The sequence below is a fragment of the Terrapene carolina genome, unplaced genomic scaffold (genome assembly GCF_002925995.2).
Source record: "Terrapene carolina triunguis isolate 2854851 unplaced genomic scaffold, T_m_triunguis-2.0 Scaffold58, whole genome shotgun sequence".
Taxonomy (NCBI): Eukaryota; Metazoa; Chordata; order Testudines; family Emydidae; genus Terrapene; species Terrapene triunguis.
This window is the reverse complement of record NW_020664409.1, coordinates 73,208,803-73,222,364: the sequence shown is the minus strand read 5'-3', so window position 1 is coordinate 73,222,364 and position 13,562 is coordinate 73,208,803. Positions and strand designations below refer to the sequence as shown.

The window sequence follows — 13,562 nt, the reverse complement described above, 5'->3', positions numbered from 1 at the left end:
AAATGTTCAATACAAAACTTTCAGTTCATCAGTTTTTCCAATTACTAGTCTTTTGCCCAAAGAGGGATGCCACTCTACCGAGTCATATCATGAAATCCTACATAAGCCATTCTTCAGCTTCCAGCTGTTCCACCTGTGAACCCCCAAACTGGCAGGTTAACAAATCCAGGTTGTTGTGGACCAAGGAGGGGAGTGAACACCAGAGTTGAGGAACTTTGATGGAGAACGCCCTGTGGCTGGGGATGGGGTTTAGTTGGGCATTTAAGGAGCAGAAGATTTTGATTTGGTTTGTAATTACCTATTTTACATGCCTGTATGTGTGAGAGGAATGTGCTGCTGTTTTGGTTCTGAATGGCTTTGGCATTGTATTTTTAAAGGGAATTAGGGCCCCTAGAGTCCATGAGAGATTTTCTTAAGGTGTGTGTATTTAATTTAAAATAAATAAGAAAAAAACATTTATAATTTAGTTTTACATACAAAGTGATGTTCACAAATTGTTTACGTGTATGAGTAGGAGTAATGAAAACAGGGACAGGAGTGTTTCTAATAGATAACATGTTGATATTGTTTCTAGAACAAATCTCTTCATTAGGGACTTCCCCCAAAAAAATTACTAGAAAGGGAAAATGCCTTGCCAATCTAGCAGTGTTCCAGGTTTTCACTTTCATTCCATTTAGAAGGTGATTGGCCATAAGATGGTCATATGCCAAAAAATCATTTCAGCACCAAACTTGCATGAGCTAAATACAACAACATTCAAATCAGATGTATGCCCTGCCTTAATGTGATTTTTTTCCCCCTTCTTCATTATGTTAATGCAGATCATTAAAATCCCTTCTGTTTATAATTCATACTATGGCTCATACCTAGCAAATTTTCATCTAAGTGCATAGCATAGTCTGTATCAATTAAATTATTCTTAAAGCACGGGTTTATAAAACAAATACAATTCTAGTTTATGACCTTTCTGTTCACCAAAATATTATCTTGTTTTTTAGAGCTCTGCAAGTGGCTTGAACCTTTGAAAAATCTTAGATTTGAAATTAATTGTATCCCAAATCTCATTGAATATATTAAACAGGTTAGTAAAATTTTTGATACAGATGTTACTTTGTTTGGGAATGTGACATTAGAAGCTTTTGCCTAAGCAATCAATCTGTCCTTCCATTCTTGATGTCTCAGTCCAACATTTGAAAAGTCTGTGACTTGCATAGCAGATTGTGATGCCATTGAAATAGAAGGAAGGAGTAGGCTCATTTTGTAAGAAGAAGCAGTCTTAAAAGTTGCTAACAACCTGGCAGTTATCTGTGATGGAAGATGACATACGGAATTTAGTGTGACAGTTTGAAGTGTTTTCCTAAAGTATTGTATGTTTGTAAATTTTGACAGGGCTTATTCTGCAACTGAAGAGCATCAGTACTTGGCAGTTTCAGTCATGCCCATGAGTAGAACATAGACAGAGTGAACCAGGTTTTTGAAGAGTTGGAAAAATGAATGTCAATAAGATCCAGCTTTCTTTAATGATCCATATCAGTTAGTTCAGACAATTCTGTCTTTATAACAAAAAATCTCTTTAATTTTTTTTGTATATATTGTGATGGCTAAATAGTCTTCTGACATGATGTAGACTAGTAAAATAGGTTAGTATAACGTATCAAGCATATCTTTGTTGAAAATTAGTCCCTTGTAACATATGCTCTTTATTCTTTTTTAATAGAATATTGATAGTTTGATGACCCAGGAAGGAGTTGGTCTTCTTACTGCACTCCGTGTTCTTTGTCATGTTGCATGCCCACCACCTCCTGTTGAAGGTATATTACAGATCACTTCCTGATACAAAAAAAAACCAGTCTTCTAAGTATCTGTTATTTAATCACACCTGATAAAGTCTGATTTAAATATAATTGATATGAGATGTGTGAAAGTTAATTCCGCGTTCCTCCCCCGCCCCTTTACAGGTCAACAGAAGGATCTTAAATGGAACCTTGCAGTTATTCAGCTCTTTTCTGCTGAAGGAATGGACACCTTCATTCGTGTTCTGCAAAAGTTGAACAGTATTCTTATTCAGCCTTGGAGGCTCCATGTCAACATGGGAACCACACTTCACAGAGTTACTACCATTTCCATGGCGCGATGTACACTTAATCTCCTTAAAACCATGTTAACTGAGCTCCTGAGGGGTGGATCTTTTGAATTTAAAGACATGCGTGTTCCTTCAGCACTTGTTTCTTTACATATGCTTCTGTGTTCTATCCCTCTCTCAGGCCGTTTAGATAGTGATGAACAAAAAATTCAGAATGACATTATTGATATTTTATTGACCTTTACCCAGGGAGTTAATGAAAAACTTACAATCTCAGAAGAAACTTTGGCCAATAATACTTGGTCTTTAATGTTAAAGGAGGTCCTCTCTTCAATTTTGCGAATTCCTGAAGGATTTTTCTCTGGACTTATACTGCTTTCAGAATTGCTGCCTCTTCCATTGCCCATGCAAACAACTCAGGTATGATTTTAATTAAATTAGCAATTTAATAAATAACTTCTATATTTCCTTTAAAGATCATGTTCTTGTTGAGGAAAAGACCGAGGTGAATAAAAGGGTTGATTGAGACTTATAAAAAGGGATTTGTAATCAAATAGGTTGTTTTGAGGTATATTTAATTGTTCATCAGAAATCAACGTGTGCATGTTTTGTGTTAATTTTAAGCTTCCCAAATAACTGGAGGTTTAAGTCAGTCTTACATTGATTTTGTCTCTTATTTAACTAGCTAGTTTTCTGGTATCCCATTATATTACTTAAATTATTAACCTTGCAGCTTTTGTATCCAAAACTAGGAGCTGAAATGGCTGCATAGAGATGTTTGGACTTTTCAGTGTACATTAGTACCGGAAGAGGTGGGAGTTCTAATGTTCAATTTTTGATGTTTAACAAAAGAATAAAAATAAACAGCCTCATTGTGATTGTGTTTACACTGGTGTGAGATTAGACTAGGCCCCAAAGGAATACCTAATCTGTTGAGATGACTATTAATTTAATTTGCAATTTAGGGCTAAATTCTGTCCTGAGATACATGCTTGCAAATCTCATTGATATCACTAGATTTGTGGGCAAGTATCTGAGGAGGGCAGAATTTGGTCCTGAATGATTTTCTCCTGTAAAGCAAAAATCTTTTAAAGAGCCTGTTTATACTTTTTCCACAGGTTATTGAACCACATGATATATCGGTAGCACTCAACACCAGAAAACTGTGGAGCATGCATCTCCACGTTCAGGCCAAATTGCTACAAGAAATAGTTCGATCATTCTCTGGTTCAACTTGCCAGCCTATTCAGCATATGCTGAGGCGTATTTGTGTTCAGTTGTGTGACTTGGCATCACCAACTGCTCTTCTTATCATGAGGACTGTATTGGATCTGGTTGTAGAAGATCTACAAAGGTATCTTTGTTCTCCATTGCACGAAGATTTTTTTTTTTTTTTTTAATAGCTGTTGAATTCATCCCTGTTCTCTGCAGTAATTTTCTTAGGTGAAGAACACTGAATTTTGGATACATTTTTAGTCCATTACAGACTTGGATTGAGTCCTCAATCCAGGTCTGCGACAATATCCTGTGTTGCCAACCAAGCAAACTATATATTATTTTAATGTAAAGCATTTCACATTATTGTATGTTTATAGGAAATGTTTGGGAGAAATTGAAACAAAATTATGAGTAGTAGTTAAAAACATCTATCTGTATATGCTTAGGTGAACTATAATTTCTTAAATTGATGATAATGAGTTCATATGCAATATAACCATACAAATAATGTAGTAGTTGTGGTAGTTTTCCAGAAATATAAATTAAGATAGAAATTTCTAAATACATTACATACATTTTAAACATTTAAATTATAGTTTTTGTTTAAAATACAAATTTTTAACTCTACTAAAATGAAAATGGTTGTACAATATAGTCTATTTAATAACTTTCTAATATGTAGGAACATTGTTTTTAAAGTGCATTGATATTGTTTCAGCAGTACAGAAGATAAAGAGAAACAGTATACTGGCCAGACTACCCGATTACTTGCTTTACTTGATGCCCTGGCTTCACACAAAGCTTGTAAATTAGCTATTTTGCATCTAGTTAATGGAACTATTAAAGGCGATGAGAAGTATGCAGAAGTTTTCCAGGAGCTGTTGGCTTTAATGAGATCTACTGGGGACAATGTTATTCATCAGCAATGTGCTGAATATGTAACATCCATTTTGCAGTCCCTCTGTGATCAGGTATTTTATACAGTTAAAATATAAATTACTATATGTCGTTATAAATAATCTGGTGGGTGTGTGAGTGAGAGAGAGAGAGAAAGAAGAGAGTAGTACACAAACTTCTAGATTGCTGTGGTTATATGCCACTGAAAAAGATTTTCTTTACGTTTGCAGTAGGGTCTTGAATGTTATCTATAATCTTGATGCCTTGATAATTTGGGCATTCTTAATTTATCTGTTCTCAGATGGGAACTGTTGTGATAATGTTATCAGTTCTTGTACAGCCCCTTAGTTTTTAGTACATTCTAACGTCATGTTTTGTTTTCCTTAGGGTACAAACTCCGTGACATTTGCACTTAAGTGTCTGTTTTCCCAAAAAATGTTAGGGAAAATTACTGTTAAAATTTTGTGGGGAGAGTTAGATTTAGATCATATGATGCAAATAACCATTGATGGCTGTTCACTGGCTTCTTTGAAATGGGTTTGTTCTCAGTGCTGATCTCAGTGAACAGGTGTCCACATATACAAAAATCACTCTTGCAACCAGAACCCTTGTTTGGCATCAGTAGAGACCAAGAATTGAATGGACATGGAGACTGAATTATCCGCTTCATGTGAAGATTTTGGCACATGGATGGAATAGTGGGATGCTCACACTGCCCTTGCTTTACCTGATCAATGAATAAATAGATCTCTTTCTCCATGCTGTCAGCCTGAAGCCTCTAACAAACATAAATACTAGTCACATGCTGTTAGCCTAAAATTTCAGCATTAAGAAAACCAGTCAGGTAAAAATAGTCAGTAAAATAGGAAATTGAATCTGAAAACTACATATTTAAGAAATAGACCATTTAGGGACAAACATTGTTAGGTATATGCATCCATTTGCATATGTGTGATTTATGTGCAGACACCTCGAGTTGTGAGTACAAAACAGCCTTTGTTCATGCTTAGTCAGTAAAGAGGTTAATTACAGTTTGCGTTTATACATCATGTGTCTTACCTTATTTTGTGTAGCATGAATTCTACAATATGCAGGAATCAACATGTTTTTAAACTTTCCAGAAGGTATTAGCAATTCTAAGACTTATCTCAAATTATTCATCATGGTTGATTTAACGATTTTTTGTGATAGAGAGGGACAACTCGAATATACATAAATATATAATAAAAATGTATAGTGTACGTGTGCATGTTTGTCTAGACAGCCCTTTCATGTTATGCAGCTCTATCTCAGTCAATACAGCAGATGTTTAATGAATCATTTAAAAACAATTACTGTTTCTAGCAGTACTGTACAGTAGTATCTTAGCCAGCATTTTCATCCTACATATATTTAAAAAAAAACAAACAGTAATTGTTTGTGTCATTTAAACTATTCTTTTTTATTTTGAGTTTCTTGTGTTGGTTACCAACCAGTAAAACAATAAACCTGACAATTTGTATTTTAATTTTGAATACATTCTTTTAAAAATCCAATACACTTTTAAGTTTCTAAGTAGCTACTGAGCAAATCCATTGTTGTCTTCATGAAAATTAAAGTAAATAGTCTAAATGCATGGTCAGTGTTTACCAGCTCTACACATAATGGATATTTTTAATGCTTATAAAGTAGTCATGGTTTCTCTTTACAGGACATAGCACTAATTTTGCCAAGTTCCTCAGAGGGATCTGTTTCTGAATTAGAACAGCTCTCCAATTCATTACCAAGCAAGGAATTGATGTCCTTAATCTGTGACTGTCTGATGGAAACACTTGCTAATGCAGAGACCAGTTACAATTGTCTCCTGACATGTATCAGGACAATGATGTTCCTTACAGAGCATGATTATGGATTCTACCACTTAAAGAGGTACTGTTTTATAAGTGATTTTGAACAACCTTTTATCATCTAGAATTTTAAAATCAGATCAAGTTTCTGAAACAAAGATGTAGAGAGAGAATATTTTAATTCTGACTTATTATTTGTATTACAATAGTGTCTAGCAGTCCCAAACACGATTGGAGCCCCATTGTGCTAGGCACTGTGCAAACACATAAGGTAGTTCCTGCTCTGTAGAGTTTACAATCTAAATAGATAAGACAGAAACAGGTGGGAGGAAAATCAGAGGCACAGAGATGTGAAGAGACTTACTGAAGGCCACACAATAGGTCAGGGACTGAACCAGGAATAGAGCCCAGCTATTGTGAGTCCCAATAGAGCGTTCTAGTCACTGGACTACATGGTTTCCCAACTGTCTGATAAGAGTTGTAGTTATCATTTTGGGGGTGGTGGTGCACTTTTTGTTTCTTGGTTGCCAAAAATATTAAGATGCTAATTATTTTCTGTGCAGAAAGACTTCATGCTGAGAAAAACTTAATTTTTCCATAATATATTATGAAAAAATTCAAGTGGGAGAGTTAAGAGATAATGAGCTTTGACTAGATGGGTATTGAGCTGCTTGTAGCATTTTTTTGTTCTCTGTCATCAAGTGGTGGTGTGTTTTTTGAATAGGAACTCCTTAGTGAGGATGGATACACAGTGGCTGTCACACTGCATCATAGGAGAATTTTAGTTAAATCTATTCTACACAATATTCTGTTACTTTACTGTTGATTATTTTCCTTATATGCAACTTTATTATTATTATTATTATTATTTACAATGAAATAAAATGCAGCAATTGCGAGATGTGGTATAAACACTAGGTAATTTCCCCCCTCTTTTTATTATGAAAACAGCTCTCTAAGAAAACGCAACCATGCTCTGTATACCGTATCAAAACGAGTAATAAGTAGCTTTAGTAAGGATACAGGTGAACTGGCCTCTTCTTTTTTGGATTTTATGAGACAAATTCTAAACTCCGACACACTGGTAAGTGATTATATGTTAAATGCTTTTCAAATGTTGTAGAAGCACTGCTTTTGTTACAGATAACAGAGGTGATGTAAAAGTAAAAACTGCTTGCTCAGTTTTGGATATAATGTTTTTTCATCAATAATTTAGTGCATCCTTTATCGCTTAACAAATCCCGCTACACGTTGCAAAGAATGTCTGTTAATGAAGAGTAGCACTTTTCTCAGCATGTGAAGAAAGTCCAGTTGCATTCCTCAGGGAGAAAATGCAGTCATCTGGCCTTCATATATTTTTTTCATGAATTTTACATATTTTCAATGTTTGGAATGCTTCTTTGGAATGCTTTCCCATATTTCTGTTCCTATTGTGGTATTTCTATAAGCAGTTTTCTTCATCTTTCAAATTTACTGAAGTTTAGAAATAGATTCCCTTTTATTTTTACATTAATTTCCCAATTAAAAAGCACAGTTCAGATGCATGCATGCTTATGACCTGTCAGACCAACTTCAAAATACTTTGGGTGGGATGTTACAGATTTGGTTATTTAAATTAGGGTTACCATACGTCCGGATTTTCCCGGACATGTCCGGCTTTTTGGGACTCAAATCCCCGTCCGGGGGGAAATCCCAAAAAGCCGAACATGTCCGGGAAAATCCGGCGCCGGGCCGGGGCCGGGCTGGGGGCCGGCGGTGCTGGCCGGGCCGGGGGCCGGCGGTGCTGGCTCGGGGGTGCTCGGCCGGGGGCTGGCCCAGGGCCGGCACCCCAGGGCCCGAGCCGAGCCAGGCTAGAGACGCCGGGGCCGGCCGCCGGACGGGGCCAGACTGGGCCGCGCCTCCTCCCCCCACCCCCCCAGCTTACCTGCTTCCTGCTTCAGGCTTCCCACGAATCAAATGTTCGCGGGAAGCAGGGGACGGGGTGGAGTTGGGGCAGGGACTTTGGGGAAGGGGTGGAGTTGGGGCGTGGGCGTGGCTGGGGGTGGGGCCGGGGCCCTGTGGAGTGTCCTCCTTTTGGACACTCAAAATATGGTAACCCTATTTAAATAATAGGAGACAGTAGCTGTAATGAGTGTGGTGATAGTGAAATACACCTGGGAGAGAGAAGTTATCAGTAGAAGTTTTTTTGTTTCTTAAACAGAATTTGTAATATTAGGGGCATGTAAGTATATAAGACCCTTTTGCAAATTGATTCTGTGGAGTTCCTTAAGTGTGGTTTCTGAGGTGATCCGTGTGATATTGTGTCCAGACTTTGGATTGGAGTCTTGTCAAGATAGAGATTTGCTGTGTTTCTGAATTTTGTGTTGTTAATTAAAAAACAACAACCCTAAAATTAACATGTGGATAGAAACAACCTGAAACATTATTAATGCTATGATACAAATCTATTTTCAATGTACAGTACATGGGGAAAAAAGGAACCTCTTGATGGGATGAGCTAACCTTGTCCTTTTGAGTATACTTTATTTAATGATATATTTTGTGTGTGTTTATTTTAAATCACTAAAAATAATATATATATTTCTAAAAAATCTTCCTCTGAGATTTTGGTGTATTCTCTCTCCATTAGTTGAGCTGCAGTATTATCTTTTGTTTTTGTTTGCACGTGTCTGGCGTGGAGGTAATGGTTTCACTAGATGTCCACCAAAAATAGTTTTTGGTGGAAAGCCAATGAATTTCCATATTGTTGTATTTTGTTCTAAAGTCTGTCTGGGTAGCTGTAGGTTTTGTAATGCTGTCACAAGGTCTAGTTTTTGATGTTTTTTTTAAAAAAAAAATTAGCTTTAGCGTGTGATATTTTTTTTTCCCCGCCCCCCCCAGGGATGTTGTGGAGATGATGGAAGTCTTATGGAAGTAGATGGTTCCCATCCAGCCAGAACACTGGGTCTTACTACTGCAGAGTTAAAACATTTATTACAGAACAAAGAAGAAACTCCAGAAAATTTGCTCCTTGAACTGGAGAAACATGTTTTGGTAAAACAATTTTGAATAATCAAGTTAATTTTTTGTCCTTAGCTGACCTCGCTTTACAAGTATGTATAGATGTTTGTCTACTTATTAGTAAAGAGGGCTCATGTTGATGTGCACTAGCTAATGAAATGAGTAAGAATGGTTTTATGAGTGGTGCTCAGAATTGTTTGTATGCTGGCTTTATTATTATTTATTATTTGTACCTTGTTAATGCCAACAGGCCCCAATCAAGGTTTGGGAAACCCTTGTGCTAAGACACTGTTTTCACATATGAGACAATAATCCTTTCTCTTGAGAGCTTTATATATGACAAGAGATAACAGGTGAATACAACAGACAGGGAGCATAAGGTGGTAGTAAGATGATTGGTGTGCTGGGACCGGTTTATTAAACTAGCTGCCTAACCACTGCAGAAGAAGAGTTCTGTGTAAGCTTGAAAGCTTCTCTCTCTCTCTCTCACCAACAGCACTTGGTCCAAAAAAAGGTATTATCTCACCCACCTTGTCTCTTTAATAGCCACTGCAAGTCAGCTGGTATGTAAACAAAGGCTAGACTCCCTGAGGAGTGGTGACTGCTATTTGTTCTTTTTTTAAGGTACTAGGGTGCCCTCTGCTGTCCTATCTGCTTTTCTGGATCTGTTTATTTTAGAGTATATATGGATGAACAGAATATAGTGTGCAGAAAATAGTCTGTGCAACATTTTCTTTTCAATCTGGCAAATACTTAAGGTTGACTGTTCTAAATTCTCATCTTTGGGAAAAATTTCTGATTGTGATGTCTCTTATGCAGGAACGTTCTAAAGAAGATGACAGCCTTGAATCCTTATTGGACAATGTAGCTGGACTTAGGCAGATGCTGGAATCAGCAGGCGATCCTTGTCCTCTGAGTGACCAAGATGTAGAACCAGTTCTTTCTGCACCAGACTCTCTCCAGAATCTGTTTAATAATAGGTAAAATAGTAAATATGTTGGCGGTTGAGTGTGCTTAACTTGTGAAAATGCAACAATTTATGGATTAGTATGTTCTGGGTAGGATTTAATTTCCAGGTTTTGTGCTTTATACATATTACTGTTATTATTAGTATATCTTTATTGTAGGGGAACAAACTGTATTTGATAACTCCTTCCAAATGGAATTTCATATGATGCTAAAGATAAGGATTTCTCCCACAGTAGCTCTTACAAAGGTTTTTCATGCTAATTCAATGAAGGAATCCTGTTCTTTTTTCAGGCAGCCTTGCGCTTAGATGAGGTGAAATTTAAATATAACACTATAAAATGATTTCATGAGATGCAATTACTACTGAAGTGTTTTTTCAGTTCAGTTTTCTAATTACTGTATTAGCTTAATCTTGGTTATAGTACATTTGCTGCTCTTGCTGAAGCTTATGTTTTATAATCTGCATTTTCTTGATTGGCCACAAAATACCAAACTTAAATTTCTTTGAATGTAAAGAAAACCCTTGAGAGAGCACTTCTGCAAGACCAGTGACTCCAGGAGTCACATGATACCCCAGTACAATAACCAAATACACTTACAGCAGATATTGGCCTTTAATCAAAAATACATTTGATATTCATTGTTACAGGACAACATATGTGTTGGCAGACGTGATGGATGACCAGCTGAAATCTATGTGGTTCTCACCATTCCAGGCTGAAGAAATTGACACTGATCTGGATATGGTAAAAGGCTTAATTAAAATTGAGAAAAAAAAGTCATAAATGTATTCCTTGTTAAGCTGAGAGTAGAATTTGTTTATAAAACATCTCAGTTTTCCTTACTGCTTCGTCAATATGTGTCTAAACAGTCTCCACAAAGAAGGGGGAAAGAGGGTGGGATTTTTGAAGCAGCTGAGGATAGAGCAGGAAGAGGCCGGCTTCCACCTGACCAGCCTCAGTGCTTGTTAAGAACAGAAATAATTAAAAAAGGAGGGCTGCCAATGGGCATCAATGATGCCATCTAGGTGAGTGGCTCATTCTTTCTGCCCTTGCCCTACAATCTGACACTGCAGGCGTGCCTTAAAAATTAATATTGCACACATTTAAGTGTATGCAGAAGCAGATAGAAAATCACTGAGGTCCTTGGAATAACTTCCAGAATAGTTAAAGTGCATACACAATAACCTTAGATTTTCAGAAAGCCTTTGACAAGGTCCCTCACCAAAGGCTCTTAAGCAAAGTAAGCTGTCATGGGATAAGAGGGAAGGTCCTCATGGATTGGTAACTGGTTAAAAGATAGGAAACAAAGGGTAGGAATAAATGGTCAGTTTTCAGAATGGAGAGAGCTAAATAGTGGTGTTCCCCAGGGGTCTGTACTGGGTCCAGTCCTATTCAACATACTCATAAATGATCTAGGAAAAGGGGTAAACAGTGAAGTGGCAAAATTTGCAGATGATACAAAATTACTCAAGATAGTTAAGTCCAAAGCATACTGCAAAGAGTTACAAAGTGATTTCAAAACTGGATGACTGGGCAACAAAATGGCAGATAAATTCAATGTTGATAAATGCAAAGTAATGCACATTGGAAAACATAATCCTAACACTCACTCTCTCTCTCTCTCTCTCGCTATTTGAAATGTTGAGGGTCTAAATTAGCTGTTACCACTCAAGAAAGAGATCTTGAAGTCATTGTGGATAGTTCTCTGCAAACATCCACTCAATGTGCAGCGGCAGTCAAAAAAGCTAAGAGAATGTTAGGAATCATTAAGAAAAGGATAGATAATAAAATAGAAAAATATCATATTGCCTCTATATAAATCCATGGTATGCCCACATCTTGAATACTGTGTGCAGATGTGGTCTCCCCATCTCAAAAAAGATATATTGGAATTGGAAAAGATTCAGAAAAGGGCATCAAAAATGATTAGGGGCATGAAACAGCTTCCATATGAGGAGAGATTAATAAGACTGGGACTTTTCAGCTTGGAAAAGAGATGACTAAGGGGGGATATGAGAGAGGTCTATAAAATCATGACTGGTGTGGAGAAGTAAATAAGGAAGTGTTATTTACTCCTCATAACACAAGAACTGGAGGTCACCAAATGAAATTAATAGGCAGAAGGTTTAAAACAAATAAAAGGAAGTATTTTTTCACACTGTGGACATTTTTTTTTTTTTTTTTCAACCTGTGGAACTGCTTGTTAGAGAATGTTGTGAAGGCCAGAACTATAACAGAGTTCAAAAAAGAACTTGATAAATTCATAGATCCATCAATGGCTATTAGCCAGGATGGGCAGGGATGGTGTTCCCAATGGGCGACAGGGGATGGATCACTTGATGATTACCAGTTCTGTTCATTCTGTGTGGAGAATCTTGCATTGGCCACTGTCGGAAGACAGGATACTGGGCTAGATGGATCTTTGGTCTGATCCAGTATGGCCGTTCTTATGTTCTTAAGTTCTCTTTCTATATCACTTCTTGGAGCTTTTTGGCATTCGGGTATATGAGAAACCAAATTTCTTCCTCTTTTTCATCTATTCATACTGCAATAGTATTCAGAAATCCTGATTAGGATTGTGCTAGGAGTTGTATACACATAATAAAAAAGACAGTCCTTTTCCCCAAAGAACTTGCGATCTAAAGAAATTAAAGAAAAGTTCATAGTTACAGGCTAAATTATTTGTAAAAACTTCATTTGTCTTTCTACACATGACCTCCAAATTTTGGATTTAAAAAAATCCGCGCTGTGAGGGTACCATAGGTAAGAGTTTATTCCTGGGAGTTACTGCTTTTGAAGTTAGGCAATCCTAATGGAAACAATGACAGATTCTTAGATTTCCATACTTAGAGAAAACTATCAAATATATCTCATCTCAAACTTAATTCTCATTCATCTTTTCATAGTTATACCTTCCTTTCTTCTTACTAATACACAAAGACAGATATTATGTAAATAAACTTTTTCCTCAGCAGACTGTCTCTTCCTATGCCTCCCTCCTGTACAGAAAGAAGTCACATAACTGAATTTGTGAGGCTGTTCTCCAGGCAGGATATGGGCCCTGCTGGAGTTCTAATTGAATCAGACAGCAGACTGTCAAAATCTGAACCTTAGGCCCTGCCATTGATGATGTCCAGGACTGTACAGGTGCTGCTGCGTCTTTTCTCTCAGCCCATATGACTTGGGTTAAAGGGGCTGATGGGGCTTTGTGCTCCTATGGGGGATTCCAGAGCAGGATGGAACCCCAGCTGAACTACTCCCGTCCTGCTGCTGGAGCTCCTTCTGCCTCTGCTGCACTTCTCCTGTTTCAAAAATACTGAAGTGTTACCCAGCGTTGTTGGTTGTGGCTATTGTGGTGTAACTGTATTCTGTTGTTGCAGGTAAAGGTAGACTTAATTGAACTGTCAGAGAAAGGCTGCAGTGACTTTGACTTGCAAGCAGAACTGGAGAGATCATTTTTGTCAGAACCTTCATCTCCTGGTAGGACAAAAACCACAAAAGGGTTCAAACTTGGCAAACACAAGCATGAGACCTTTATAACTTCAAGGTAAGACGTATTGCTGACTT

General features: G+C 37.2%; 1 protein-coding gene across 3 annotated transcripts in view; it reads left to right on the top strand.

The window, feature by feature from the left end:
- Window positions 1–13,562, top strand: part of VIRMA (vir like m6A methyltransferase associated) — a 37,457-nt gene that overhangs the window by 19,704 nt on the left and 4,191 nt on the right. Inside the window, exons 11-22 of one of the 3 annotated variants that reach the window (XM_026663105.1) lie at window positions 999–1,081; window positions 1,718–1,811; window positions 1,959–2,503; window positions 2,836–2,895; window positions 3,202–3,437; window positions 4,023–4,272; window positions 5,889–6,106; window positions 6,976–7,108; window positions 8,905–9,057; window positions 9,844–10,004; window positions 10,643–10,739; window positions 13,376–13,542. In XM_026663105.1, the coding sequence (XP_026518890.1) occupies window positions 999–1,081; window positions 1,718–1,811; window positions 1,959–2,503; window positions 2,836–2,895; window positions 3,202–3,437; window positions 4,023–4,272; window positions 5,889–6,106; window positions 6,976–7,108; window positions 8,905–9,057; window positions 9,844–10,004; window positions 10,643–10,739; window positions 13,376–13,542 (2,197 nt within the window). Of the gene's footprint in view, window positions 1–998; window positions 1,082–1,717; window positions 1,812–1,958; window positions 2,504–2,835; window positions 2,896–3,201; window positions 3,438–4,019; window positions 4,273–5,888; window positions 6,107–6,975; window positions 7,109–8,904; window positions 9,058–9,843; window positions 10,005–10,642; window positions 10,740–13,375; window positions 13,543–13,562 lie in introns of all 3 variants that reach the window. The other 2 variants (XM_026663099.1, XM_026663109.1) reach the window with 2 other exon arrangements.